This window comes from Microplitis demolitor, chromosome 2, assembly GCF_026212275.2.
Source record: "Microplitis demolitor isolate Queensland-Clemson2020A chromosome 2, iyMicDemo2.1a, whole genome shotgun sequence".
Classification (NCBI taxonomy): domain Eukaryota; kingdom Metazoa; phylum Arthropoda; class Insecta; order Hymenoptera; family Braconidae; genus Microplitis; species Microplitis demolitor.
Window position 1 is genome coordinate 17,359,299 of NC_068546.1, and position 13,532 is coordinate 17,372,830.

Genomic DNA, 13,532 nt, shown 5'->3' on the forward strand with positions numbered 1-13,532 from the left:
CGTAATATTGAACAGACGGTTATTTCATATACATATCTGGGTTACTAAATTCTTAAGTATCATGAGACAGTATTGAGACACATTTGAACGCAATCCTGCATCAAGTGCGTTGCTTCATGAATATTATAATCAGCAATGCATTGCACGCAGGGTAGTCTTCATATGTTACAAAACCATCATTCAACAAGAAAAATATTCTGGTTATTCATTTTTAGTCATAAATTGAAAAAAAAAGATCCTTTTGAAACGAATTAAAAGACGTCATGATTTATATGTATCATACAAAATTTTCACAATATTTAGTATTTAATTCGACACTTCACATTAATAATATTTTCTTCCATTATTAGTTATTTACTCACATTATTTTGTAATCTGTTCGTAATATCACATCACTTCACTTTGGATACTCGTGCTATTAGTAGTTCTACCCGATTATCGATTCTCATTATCATAATTAATGACACCAAAACACTTCCTAAAGTAACTAGCAATGAGATTCCTTCAAAAATTAATTTTGGAGCAAAGATTTTCCATACCATTAAGTGGCGACAAAGAATTGTTGCAGCTAACATGCATCCAAAAGTCTGTAAATAAACAAATTAGTCTATAATAACTATAATAGTATAACAATAGTTGACATCCCTGATTAAAAAAAATGATTTAAAATGATTCAAAACAATTTGATATCATTTAAAACAATTTGAATTGGGTAATATATAGATATACACTTAGCACGAATCAAATCATTTTTCTTAATCAGGGGTATTACACAAATTAAAAATTTACATACACGCAAACCATGGATAAGGAAGTATTTCCCAACAACTAAAAGAAGCGAGTAATGAAACGTGGATTGTCGATCGAACAAGATTAGCTCACCTTTTTTTAGTTCGTCATTAATGTGAAATTTAAGTTTTGAAAGACTCGGAATCATTACGATTATTGTTAATGGCATAATGACTAATAGAGGTAATGTAATACCCATTATTATGTGTGATCCAAACGTATTTATCCCTACAAATAGAATCAACATTATTAATAATATTAATATGAAATCAACTGTTCAGAGAATTCAATTGATCAAAGAACTTCTATTAAATTTTTTGTGATATCAAAAGCCTCACTCTGCAAACGAAAGACGAATTTTCCTTCTCAAAATGTGCATAATCTTTCATTTCAATCAACTAAAAATTGTAAAAATTATTAACACAACATGTTTGCTATCTTGAAAATCGCACAAACAAAAAAAAAGCTCATTCTAATCAAAAAGAATTTATTTACACCAAGAATATCACTGTGAAAAAAAAATTTTGTTTGGTTCGTGTTTAGTCACGAGCTCAATCATTTTGAAAAGCTTCGTGTACTTTCACTACGTCCGGGAGCTGCCAAACTCACTACTGACTTCAAGGTCAGAATAATGCCGGGTCACTCGCTATTTGGGTCCGGTACATACAATTTCTAGCTCATGGCCGTGTCAAGTCGGCATGAAAGCCCCTCTACTAGCCGACCAATCAAGAAAATTGGCGGCTAACTACATCCTGTTGGCACGCTTTTAAGCCAATGGGAAAATTCGCTGGGACAGCCATGCTGTTCACGTCACCACCGAGCGGCAACGAAGGAAGAAGACGCCGCCATTCCATGTCTTTTCGCTTCTAGAGTTCAATCTCTACACGTCGGGCCTTCCATCCTACTTTAGAAAGTATAACGTGCTACCACGTATTTTCATACTGCTTTGCTTTGTTATAATTATTCTTGTGTGATAATTCCACTTAACTTACGCTAAAATATCCTCAATAATTAGCTAGTATATCAAGGCTACTAATTGTTGAGTATATATTGATTGTTGCTCGCGTCTAATTACTTATCAATTAATTAACACGTTCTGAATCGCTACCGCCCTCCTTAAAAAATCTCATAAGATCCGATAGCTTCTTATAAATTCTCATAGAAATTTTATGAGAATGAATAAGTTCTATAGGAAGCGGGAGACGTCTTCTCATAGAACTCACTGAATTTTATGAGATTGAATGGGAGTTATTTAAAAAAGTTATTTTCTCATAGATTCTGATAAGAAATTCTTTATAAGAATTTATCGGAAAATAAAAATATTTATGAAAAGTGAGTTTTTATAAGGTTGGATGAGGTAAAACATTCACGAGATTTATAGGAATCTATAAGAATTCCGTCTCAATAAGAACATATGAGGAAACAATTTCATCAGTAATGGTGGGATTCTATAAGAAAATAATAAAATTTACAAAATTATTGTTCGTATGAGAATGTATGAGGAAATCATTTTGTCATTAACAACAGGAATCTATGAGAAAATAATAAAATTATTTTCCCATTCATTCTCATACAGAGGTAAGAGTGGTATAAACTTGTACCCATAGAATCTTATAAGAAATTGACGCATTGCAAATTATTTTCTTATAGATTCCCATAAAAATGTCGCCTACAAATTTACTTAAAAATAATAAAATTATTTTCCCATTCATTCTCATACAGCGGTAAGAGTGGTATAAACTTGTACCCATAGAATCTTATAAGAAATTGACGCATTGCAAATTATTTTCTTATAGATTCCCATAAGAATATCGCCTGAAAATTTACGTAAAAATAATAAAATTATTTCCCCATTCATTCTCATATAACAACAAGAAACAAGACGTGTACATTTCCAATTGATTCTCTTACGAAATGTAAGTATGACCCATTCCTATTCATTCCGATAAAAATGTGAACATGTACAACAAACTTTAAATAAGAATGAATGAGACGTAAGTTCAAGGATTTGGTAAGTTTTTATCGGATTATGCTCGGATTCGAATATATTCTCATAGGTTCCAATATGGACTATTATATTTCAATGGGACACTTTGCTGATTCATTCTCATAAAAATTTTTTTATGAGAATCTATCGGATTTTTTAAGCAGGGAGGGCGACCACGTGTCGAGTTTTTATACGTGATTTTTATATAGTTTGCATTCGCTATCGCGTATAATACAAAGTCGCATTCGCTATTAAGTATATTTTTTTTTCACAGTTTTTTCAGTGTACATATTGTCAATAAAACAGCTAATTTATAATCTGCAATTTTTGTGTTAATTTTAATTATTGAATCAACCACACCTATACCAGAATCTTTTTGCGCATTCGCTCAATTTTACAGTTCGAGAATAGATTTTTTATTAAAATTTATATTCTGGATTCAAGTTAATATTTTTTCGATTGATAAATTTAAATTCTTAACCCGAGTATAAACGGAAAAAAATAAATGATAAATTGTGCTAAGATTTCGATTACTTCTACTATTTCAAATGGTAACCCGGAATTGAAGACCAAGTTTATTAAATATTGTTGACCATCAATTTCGCAATATTTTTAAATATTGTAAATATTTCAAAATATTTGTAAAATTGTGATATTTGTTTTAATAATTAATAAATAAATTCAATGATGATAAAATTAAAGAATAATAACAATAAAATAAGTTATTTAATATTCATTTTTAACGTTAAAAAAAAAAAACTTTTGAAAGATTAATTTCAATTATAGATATTATTTATCAATATTAACCTTATCTAACTAAATTTTACAGATAGATTCAAATAATAATACAACATTTATTTTAATTCAAGACACATATCATAATTATTTAATTCATATTATAAATATTTATTTCAGTGCACATATTTATAGAAACACAGTTGATAACTGTATCTTCTTTCTTTTTTTCGCTTTTTTTTTCTCTTTCTCTAATACGCTGAAGCACATACGCCAACTGTAAGCTGAACCGAGGAATCATATTTTAGTAAATTAAATAGTCCACGCTATTTTTTACTTCATTAACACAAAAATACTGCCTTCAGCAAAGGCTAAGATGTTACACATAAAAATTTTTCCAGCTTTCCAAACGATTCACGAACTTTAATCAGTTTTTTTTCTGTAATTTTACATTAATTTTCTTTTAGTTTAATTCTCTAACGGACCCAATTTACGGTAAATTACTGACAAATAGGTGAATTCCGGTAATCCACCGTAAAATACCGATTTACCACAAATTACGGTGGATTTGCCGTAATTTACGAAGGATTTGTCGTATTTTACGGTGAACTTACTGTATTTCACTGTAAATGTCTACCGTAAATTACGGTCGTTTCATCAAATTTTACAAAAGATTCCGCGTTGTTCTGTGGTTAATTGTAATTGTATTACGATGGATTTTTCACTCGTAACACTGTGAAATTATTGAAATTTTACGGAGGCTGTAACTTGCTTTACGGTGGATTTACCGTAGTTTACGTTTGATTTCCTGCAGTTCTACAGCGGATTAGCCATATTCTACAGTGGATTTACCTGTTGTCCTATGATAGTTTTTTTTTATATTTTACACTGAATTTCCCAACTGTTTCATGGTAGATATACCATATTTAGCGGTGAATTTATTGTATTTTACGGATTTTTACATCGCTGTACATTTTGTATCTATGGTTTTTTACGTCGAATTTACTATATTTCACAATGGTTTTAACGTTTTTTTTTCCGTAAACGAACAATCTTGTGTGAAATAAAAGGACTGGATGTTACAATAGATTTACCGTAGCACAGGCTAAATTTATCGTATTTGGAAATACGGTAGTGTCTCATGCTAAGTATAAGTTCAAAGACAAATGTGTGCGTGTACATGAACAGCGCGAGCCGACCATGTTTCTGTACTAGAGTTAGCACTCATATATCAAACGGGTAGTTCTTTAAAAATATGTCATAATAACATTTTTCACCTATTTATCACATAACGATCTTGTTCAAGGCTTGAGCAAGCCTGGTCTCCAGTTCGATGGATCTTAGTGCCTTTTCCTACATATGTGTCTTACTGCAGATACTTGTGGTTAGATTTCAATAGCAAGTCCAGTACAAGCCTTGCACAAGAAATTCGGTCCAGATTATAACTCAATTCTGAAGGAAGACTATAGTTCGAAATAGTGGCCCATTGCTCGCTCGAGATCTGCTCAAGGCCTACAATTGACCTCGAGCCTTGAGCAGATCTTGAGCAAGTCATGCACAAGTTTTTATGACGATTTCTTGCGGCATGATCTTGCGCGAGACCCACACGAAGAAGAAGATACTAGTGACTAGGGGTTTTGCTCAAGGCACTAGCATCAGAATCTTGGTTAATCATGTGTTACTAGGGTATATATTAATAATTTTCTTATTTGTACCGAATTCACTCTCAATTTGCGTACTTTTATGATCTATTGAAAAAAACAAAGTTTAAAAATTTCTCTTACACCGATTTAAGGATCCACAAGATGAAAAATATTTTTATTGGAGATAATTGTGAAACTTCATTAAATGATCCTGACTACAATAAAACACCAATGCAAGGAAAATTTTAAAACAGGAGCAGCATTATTTCCCGAAATTGTGCAATATATTATAAAAGAACGGTTTCTCTACTATCCCGTCTGGTCTGCCGAAGTTATAAAAATATTTGGAATACTAAAAGATTGTACAAGTTCACTAGAAAACTGACATAGAATTATCAAATGTAATTTAAATGATAATGAAAATAAATATACCACTTCCGTGATTAATTTAACGGAAAGCTGAACTCTTGGATGTAAGGATTAAAGAAAGAACTCTCTTATTAAAAACGGAAGGAGAAAAGAAATCAATTCCCCGTAAGAGGGCGGTTAAGCGATTAAATAAAAAATTCAAGTTTAAAAATACTGCGTCATTTCAACGACGACAGGGCTTGAAAGCCCATGGACTTTGGTTGAATAGGAAAGCCAAAAAAAAATTTAACCCCTTGTTCAATTAAAATTTATCAAAGAGAAATAATTAGAAAGTGAAGGAATTAAAATTGAAGTTGATAGTGAAGTTGTCAGAGAATTGAAAATTGAAGGTGGTAGGAAATTAAAAATTGAAGTTGACCATGAAGAAGTTAAACTGAAGAGTGAAAAAGTTGAAGAGTCAACTCCAGAGAAGATCAACGTTATGAAGCCGGGTGAATGTCTTATTTTTAAACAGAAAAGTAACGTTAAAGCATCTGGTATCAAATTTACAAAGAAAATTAAAGGCTTACCACTTAACCAAAAAAACTTGAAAACTTTAAGAAATCATAATTGGTTAGATGACAACATTATCAACGTATTTTTAACAATGCAAGTTGGCAATGCTGTATCAAAGGATAGAAAAATTATTCTTTTGGAAACTGCTCACTCAAAATTTATTGGACGGTAAAATTAGTAAAGGATTTTTAAGTTGGATACAGAAAAACAAGCTTTTAGATTATAACTGCTGGCTGTTGCCCTTGAACGTTCGTTTTAGTACGCACTGGACGTTATTAACTGTAGATTTCCCTCGCAAAACCATGATGTACTTCGATTCCATGAGAAGAATTGACTACAGAAATACCAAATCGAATGGTAGTTCAAACGATGAAGTAAAATCAATTTTTTAACGTGTAGTACCGCTTGTTCAGGCAATAGCTGAATTGTCGAAAATAAATTATGATATAAATTTGTGGACATTTTACAAACCAACCGATTTACCACAACAGGAAGATGGTGTAAGTTATGGGGTATATGTATGTGTTTTTGCATACGTAATCTGCAATGAGCTCAATGTACACTTTAAAAATGCTGACGTACAAGCGTATACCCGACAAAACATTTTAGAAATTTTACTTCATGGAGAACCGGACGATAATTTCACAATAAAAAGGAAAGAAATGTGAAATGAAATATTAGAAACTTTACTCAAGGGGTATTCTTTACTTAATTTTGAAATTCATATTAAAAACGAACAAATTGACGGATTTGATGACACTGCACACTTTTGTTCACAATTACGTAAGAATTAACAATATTTTTGACTTCTGGTCATATCGAGCCCAAAAGTCTCGCCAGGCACTTAGGGTTTCTCAAAAACCGTTACGATGAATAACTCTGGGCTTAGCAAAAATGATTGACCGGTGGAAAATAATTTTTTTTTTTGTTGGACACAAACCACTGATTTCAAGTCAGTTCAGGCCTTAATGTCTTGTCAGCATATTTCACTAAGAGAGTTACTTGCTTATTATATCAGATATCAGTCGATATTTGATATAATGAGCAGTTTTTTTTTATAAGCACGAGGCGCTCTTTATATGTTTACGTCCCTGATTTTTTGCTGACCGCTGCTTATTGAGGCCACCAGCTTCAGCTTCATGTATGGGCACGACAAAGCAAGCACTAGATTTTGACATGGTTGATACGTGATATATCTATTGTATGTGTTATTGAACTGTTAAAATCAAATGTGTTGTTTTGTTTACTTTTATTTGTATTGTTTCCACAGACGCCTGTAAAAAGGAATAATAAATTCTGAAACATTGCGCTAAATAGTAATTAAACATCAACTTATTTATGATCCTAAATCCTCGGAGTATGGTTTGGAATTAATTCTGTTATTGTTTTAGATCAGACACCATATCACAAAATGCTTGACCCTCAATTTCGAAATCCAACTACAGGGTGGTGAAAAAACGACATCATTGAATGGCTTAATGATTATCCCGTACCATTACCTGAAGGCGTTGACGAGTTTGCCAATTTAACAAAAAATGAATTGTTGGAATTATCAAAGCCTTATCGTCATCCACCACGATATTTACTTGAAAAAATAGCAAAGGAAAAACGCGGTAAAGAAGTTGAATTGTTATGGTTACCTGTTGCTCATTGCGAGTACAATTCCATTAAACTTATTTGGGCGTTTGTCAAAAATAAGGTAGCTACAAATAATTCAACATTCAAAGTAAATGACGTATTACAGTTATGTAAAAATGCCATGGACAATATTCCTCCTACGCTATGGCCTAAATGCATTGAACTTGCTGGAGAGGAAGAAGAAAAGTAAAAAAAAAAAACGTTCGGAGATGAACAGCGAAATTGAACCTATAATTATACGACTTGATGAAAACAATGACACAAGTGATTCCGATAGTCATTATGAATGATCTGACAATTTTTTTTCTGTACTCATTATGAATAAAAAAGTTTTAGTGTAATAATATAATGTGTTCTTGTGTACCATACAACATATATTCAATTGTAGCTCAAGTAAAACAAAACTTTTTTTAATATAAGTAAAATTTACGTTAGTTTTGTGTTTAAAATTTTTTTCTTGATACATTTGAAAATTATTCTTGTATTGATGATTTTATGTTAAAATTAAAATTTAAAGTCATGATAATGAATTTATAAAATTTATTTAATTAAATATATAATAAATTAAAACACCGAGTACATGGAAAATTTTATAATTTAGTAAAGCTTAAAAAAATAAATTATATAGTATATAAAAATAAAAATTAGAAATTTTTAGATAAGTTTTTAAAAAAAATATTTTTCGTTTTCTCTTTTTTCTTGGTATTTCTCTTTTGAGCGTCTAGCAAAAATTTGCCATCATCTTGACATTTTAATTTCCTTGATACCTAGTCTCCATTTCACTAATGCCTTGATGAAATACTTCCTCTTGTACTTCACTGTAGTCTTCAAGATTTTCAGTCTCCTGAAGGAGACTTGATAGCTTGGCCTGTAACCAGGGCACCTCCCCGTGGTGGCAGTGGCTAACAGAACCATCTGGGAGAGTCCCTGGGTTAACGGTATGTGTGGCGTCATGGCAGGTACAAGTGATAAGTATTCTACGATGCAGAGATCCGGAAATCCAGTATCGGCGCCTGGTTAGTGTGAGAAATTAGGCTCGCGGGCGTCAACATCAAGCGACTGCAGCTCTTCATTAGTGGATAACTTGGCTTTTGGAGAGTATACTGTTACAAGTAACTCTCATCTATGTAATAAATCTCCTGACTTTTTTTGTTACGTTTGTGGGGAATATCAATTGGCAAAATATCACAGTTTTCGGGTAAATTAAAAGAAATTTATGAAGAATGTTTTGGTATCCAAATTACTAATTGGGATTCGGCATAGGTTCCACATACTGTTTGTGGTCGATGTAACATTATGATAACCCGATCATAATACCAATGATATGGTCTTTACCAACAAATCCAGACAATTGTTACTTTTGTATGACTGATATTACCGGTTTTTCCTCGAATACTAGGAACACTACAAATACAATACGCCAATCTTTCATCAGCTGTTAAGCCAAAGAAAACCATGGCCGTGGATAAAATTGTAACTGCTGAAGAGATGGATGTAGAAGAAGAAGAAATGCAACTTGACGAGGCCTTCGAAGAAGAAAGTTCCGAGGATGAAGAGTACTTGCCAGACGATAAAACAAATGATCCTGAAATATTTAGCCGAGAAGAACTCAATGATCTTGTGTGAGACTTAGGATTACCCAAAAATGGATCTGAATATCTTGCAGCAACACTGAAAACAAAAATTTGGGCATCAGTTGGCCCTGCGGGCCAGCCCCACAACTTCTCGCTGTTTTCAAGCTTCTTGAGCTCGAGAATACTCTTGGATGCCAATGATTTCTTACGAGCTTTCGAACTCAAATACATTATAGTACATTACATCCTGATTTATCCGGGGAAAATGACATGAAATGTTACTTTTTCAACTCTTTGTCGTCGATATCTTTTAAACTAATTGACGGATTTTGAAGTTCAATGTAGATGTCAGCGCGTTTTATTGAGTTTTCAAGCTAACTAGATTTTGGAAATGATTAGTGTAGTCGTTTCAAAGACATTCGCGAAAAACCATTTTATTTACCATTTCTTTCTTCGACGACATATCTCGAACGAATTAAGCGATTGAGATGGTTGAAGCGGCAATCGACGCGTCTTATCAACTTCTAGAGCTGATTAGATATTGGAATCGATCGTTAGAATTGTTTTTGATCAATTTAAAAAAAAAAAAGAAAATTTTTTCTAGAGTTTACTTGATCAAACGATCTGAAATTTTCAAGAAAGTTGACGGCCAACAACCTCTTTCGATTACCGCAAGAACGATTTTAATTGGTTAATTGGTTTAAAAATTATGAAAGGTTCACATACACACAAACACACGCGCGCGCGCGGACACGAACACAGACATCATTCTGAAAATAGTCAGAATAGCTTCTTAGGACACCAAAACGTCAACATCTGATCAAAATACGATTTTCGAAAAATGGGGTAAAAACAATAATTTTCCGAATTTTTGAAAATTTAAAATTTTCTTAACGGGAAGTTAAAAAATTGTTGGCTAAAGGAGTATCAGCTTACTTTTATCGATATAGGGAAGAGAAGTTGAGGATAACCAAAGATTTGGTTGAAGAATTAAAACTGAATACATATACAGATGATGATCACTCGAGTGGAGACTCTTTATTGATTCATCGACAAAAAGTTTTAAAGCTGTATTGCTTCATGACGGAAACACATATACGCCGATTCCAATCCCTGATTAACCAAAACGAATAGTGACGATTGAAAATGCTTTAATCGTTTTAAATCGTCATAAATCGTCAATTAATGATTAAAAGCGATTAAATTTTGAATCGTTTTAAATCGTCACGAATCATCAATTGATGATTAAAGAAGATTAAAAATGATTAGATTTTTAATCGTATTAAATCGTCGTGAATCGTCAATTGCCCTTATTAAAAGAAGCGATTTAAAATGATTTGCAATGTTAAATGCCCATAAAAAGGGTGATTTAAAAGTATTCAAAGTATTCAAAAGCATTAAAAAGTATTTGGGGCATTCCACGCCAAATCGGACGGTATTTAAAATTTTAGTTTTTAATTTCCGTCATTTTTTTATATTTCTTAGTACTCATCAAAAAACTCATCCTCCTAAATTTTAAGATTTTTTTTGGTAATTGGTTTAAGAGATATGGAATTTTCAAACCGCGTTTTTCATGGTTTTTTGTTTATAGTTTTTTGAAAAATGGTTTAAATCAAAAAACTCAAAGAATAAAAAAAGTTTCGTTTTTCCGTGTACTTTCAGAAAAAAAATACCAATAATTTTTCGGAAAAATTTTTCCGCGTTATTTTCAAGTTTTAAAACTTTAAAGTCGTTTTCTGAAAATCATGCATATTTTAATTTTTCTGAAAATTTGTGTCAACAAACTACTGTCTATTCCACAATTTTTCAGGTGGTTCCGGTTATAGGACTTCCGTGGCTACTATTTTTTTTTTTTTTTTTGATTTTTGAAAATTAAAAAAATTTTTTTTTTCTTATTAAAAATCATTGATTGCTATTTTTGTCATTATATATTATTTTTTACATTATTTTTCAGTATTTTCGTAGAATTCTACGCAATCAAAATATTTTTCAAATAGCTCGTTAAATTTGTTTACTTTTAAAAACGTATTTTTTAGCAAACAAAATTTACCCTTGCGACCTTCAACCCACTCTGGAAAAACTCTGAAATCATAGTCAGAATGTAAACATTCTAAATCCAGTATGTTTCCAGTATGGTTTTGTGCCTTTTTTCCAGAGTGAAGCCAAGGTGATTTCAGAGTTGATACAGAGTAAATCAAAGTGTTTTCAGAATGGACCCAAAGTAAGTCCAAAATGGAATCAAAGTGTTTTCAAAATGGGCTCAAAATGAGTGCAGAATGAAATCAGAGTGTTTTCAGAATAGGCCCAGAGTCGATGAAATATAAATATTAAGAAATAAAAAAAATTTGCTACTCTCTAAACACATGAATCAATAGTAATCTACAGAAAAAAAACTTTCTACCCCAATTTTTTAATTAACTATGCGTTTGTTGCTTAGTTAATTTTTTCTTGTTGAAAGTTTACATAAAAACTAATTATTTCTAAACTAAAAATCCCGTTTTTTTTTTTACTTCTTGGAACTATTCTTGAAAGGGTTTAGAAAAGATCAGCGTTAGAAAAATTAAAAAACTTTTATTTTCTATAGAAAGAAGTATACTTCTTTATTAACAATCTAAAGCATTGAAAAATAAACGTAAATGAAGCCCTCGCGGTTTTGAGAATGCCGTAAAAATGCCGTAAATTTTCGGCATTGATGCACATGCCGTAAATTGACCGTAATAATTTGGTATTAATATGGTTATATTGGCCAGTTTTTTTCCTGTAGTTATGCCATATACTTTCTGTACTTATGCTGTAGAGTTACCAGATTACTACAGTAATATTACTATACAATACCGAACTTTTACCAAAAAAATGCTGTAAAAAAACTGTAAAAATGCCAAACATTTACCAATAAAATGCTGTATAAAAACTATCATACGATAATGTTATAATAATGAAATCGTTGTTTTTGTGATAATAATACTGTCAGTATCCTGCAATTTTGCCAGATTTACGCTGATGAAATAGAAAATTGTAAAAAATATGGTTTTATTTTTTGTTCGCTTCTGCATTTAACATCATCGAAAATGTGCAAAATGTAATATTTTTTATTTTATTTTATTGGTTCACACAATTCTTACTCAAACAAAAAAATGTAAGTGAAAATAACTATCTGTGAAAATTGATGTTTTCAATTTTCTAAAGTTCGTTTGTATTCATCTAAATAAAATTACTAACATCTTTCGAGTAAGTGATTTGGCACAATGGCTACCAGATCAGACTTTGAATAATTAGGTCTCGGGATCGAGTCCACGAATAGACGGGAGTTTTTTTTTTTTGTTTTTTTTTTCATGACAGTTATTGCATATAACTTTATAAGGTTATATAATTATATAAAATTACATATAACTACATAAAATTTTATACAATTATATATAAATTTTTTTCTGGGTAGAACAGTTAGATGCTGCAAAAATGCCGAAAATATACTATAAATATGCTGTATGATTATGGTTTTAATGCTGTGAAAATACCGTATTTTTTCTGATTTATTGCCGTAAATATTCTGAATTTATTTCGTAAATTTTTGGTAATAATACGGCAAAAAAACTGGCCAAAATAACTCGAGTAATACCATATTTATGCGATATTTATACCGTACAATTCCGGTATTATTTCGGTATTTCCAAAACCGCGAGGGAGCAATCAAGAAAATTTAATTGTTTGATTTTGTTTTTTTATTGCTAAAAGCTACATAACAATAATTTAAAAAAAATTTTTACTTGCATTGTTTGAATAATTGTTATAAATAGATGCATTGTTAATAAGATTTATAAAATTTTTTCTTGGGGGAAAAATGATTAATGAAAATAACGATTTTCAAGAAAAAAATCGATTTTTAAAAAAATTTTTTTATGGCTAAACAGCGCATCTGCTGATTAATAATTTTGTTTTCTACTCAATATTAATATTGAGGAACCATCATTTTTTTTTAAATCATCATTTATCATGTTCTCTTATATTAGAAAAAGAAAACTTTTTATTCATTTATTATTGGTTTTTTAATCAAACAATTTGTTATTAACAAATAAATTTTTATTTAATAATGCCAATAATAACAATCAATTGTTTTTTAATATGAGAAAAAAAATTTTTTTAATTTTCAAAAATCAAAAAAGAAAATAGTAGCCACGGAGGTCCCACGACCAGAACCACCTAAAAAGTTGTGGAATAGATAGTAGTTTGTTATCACAGATTTTC

General features: G+C 31.0%; 1 protein-coding gene across 5 annotated transcripts in view; it reads right to left on the reverse strand.

Moving 5' to 3' along the window:
* Positions 1-13,532, reverse strand: part of LOC103571472 (GPI ethanolamine phosphate transferase 3) — a 45,888-nt gene that overhangs the window by 14,269 nt on the left and 18,087 nt on the right. For 3 of the 5 annotated variants that reach the window (XM_053736902.1, XM_053736901.1, XM_053736904.1), the window contains 2 exons: positions 794-1,017; positions 363-587 (listed from right to left, as the gene is read on the reverse strand). In XM_053736902.1, the coding sequence (XP_053592877.1) occupies positions 393-587; positions 794-1,017 (419 nt within the window). In that variant the 3' untranslated portion in view covers positions 363-392. Of the gene's footprint in view, positions 1-362; positions 588-793; positions 1,018-8,295; positions 9,388-13,532 lie in introns of those variants that run through there. The other 2 variants (XR_008403327.1, XM_014442660.2) reach the window with 2 other exon arrangements.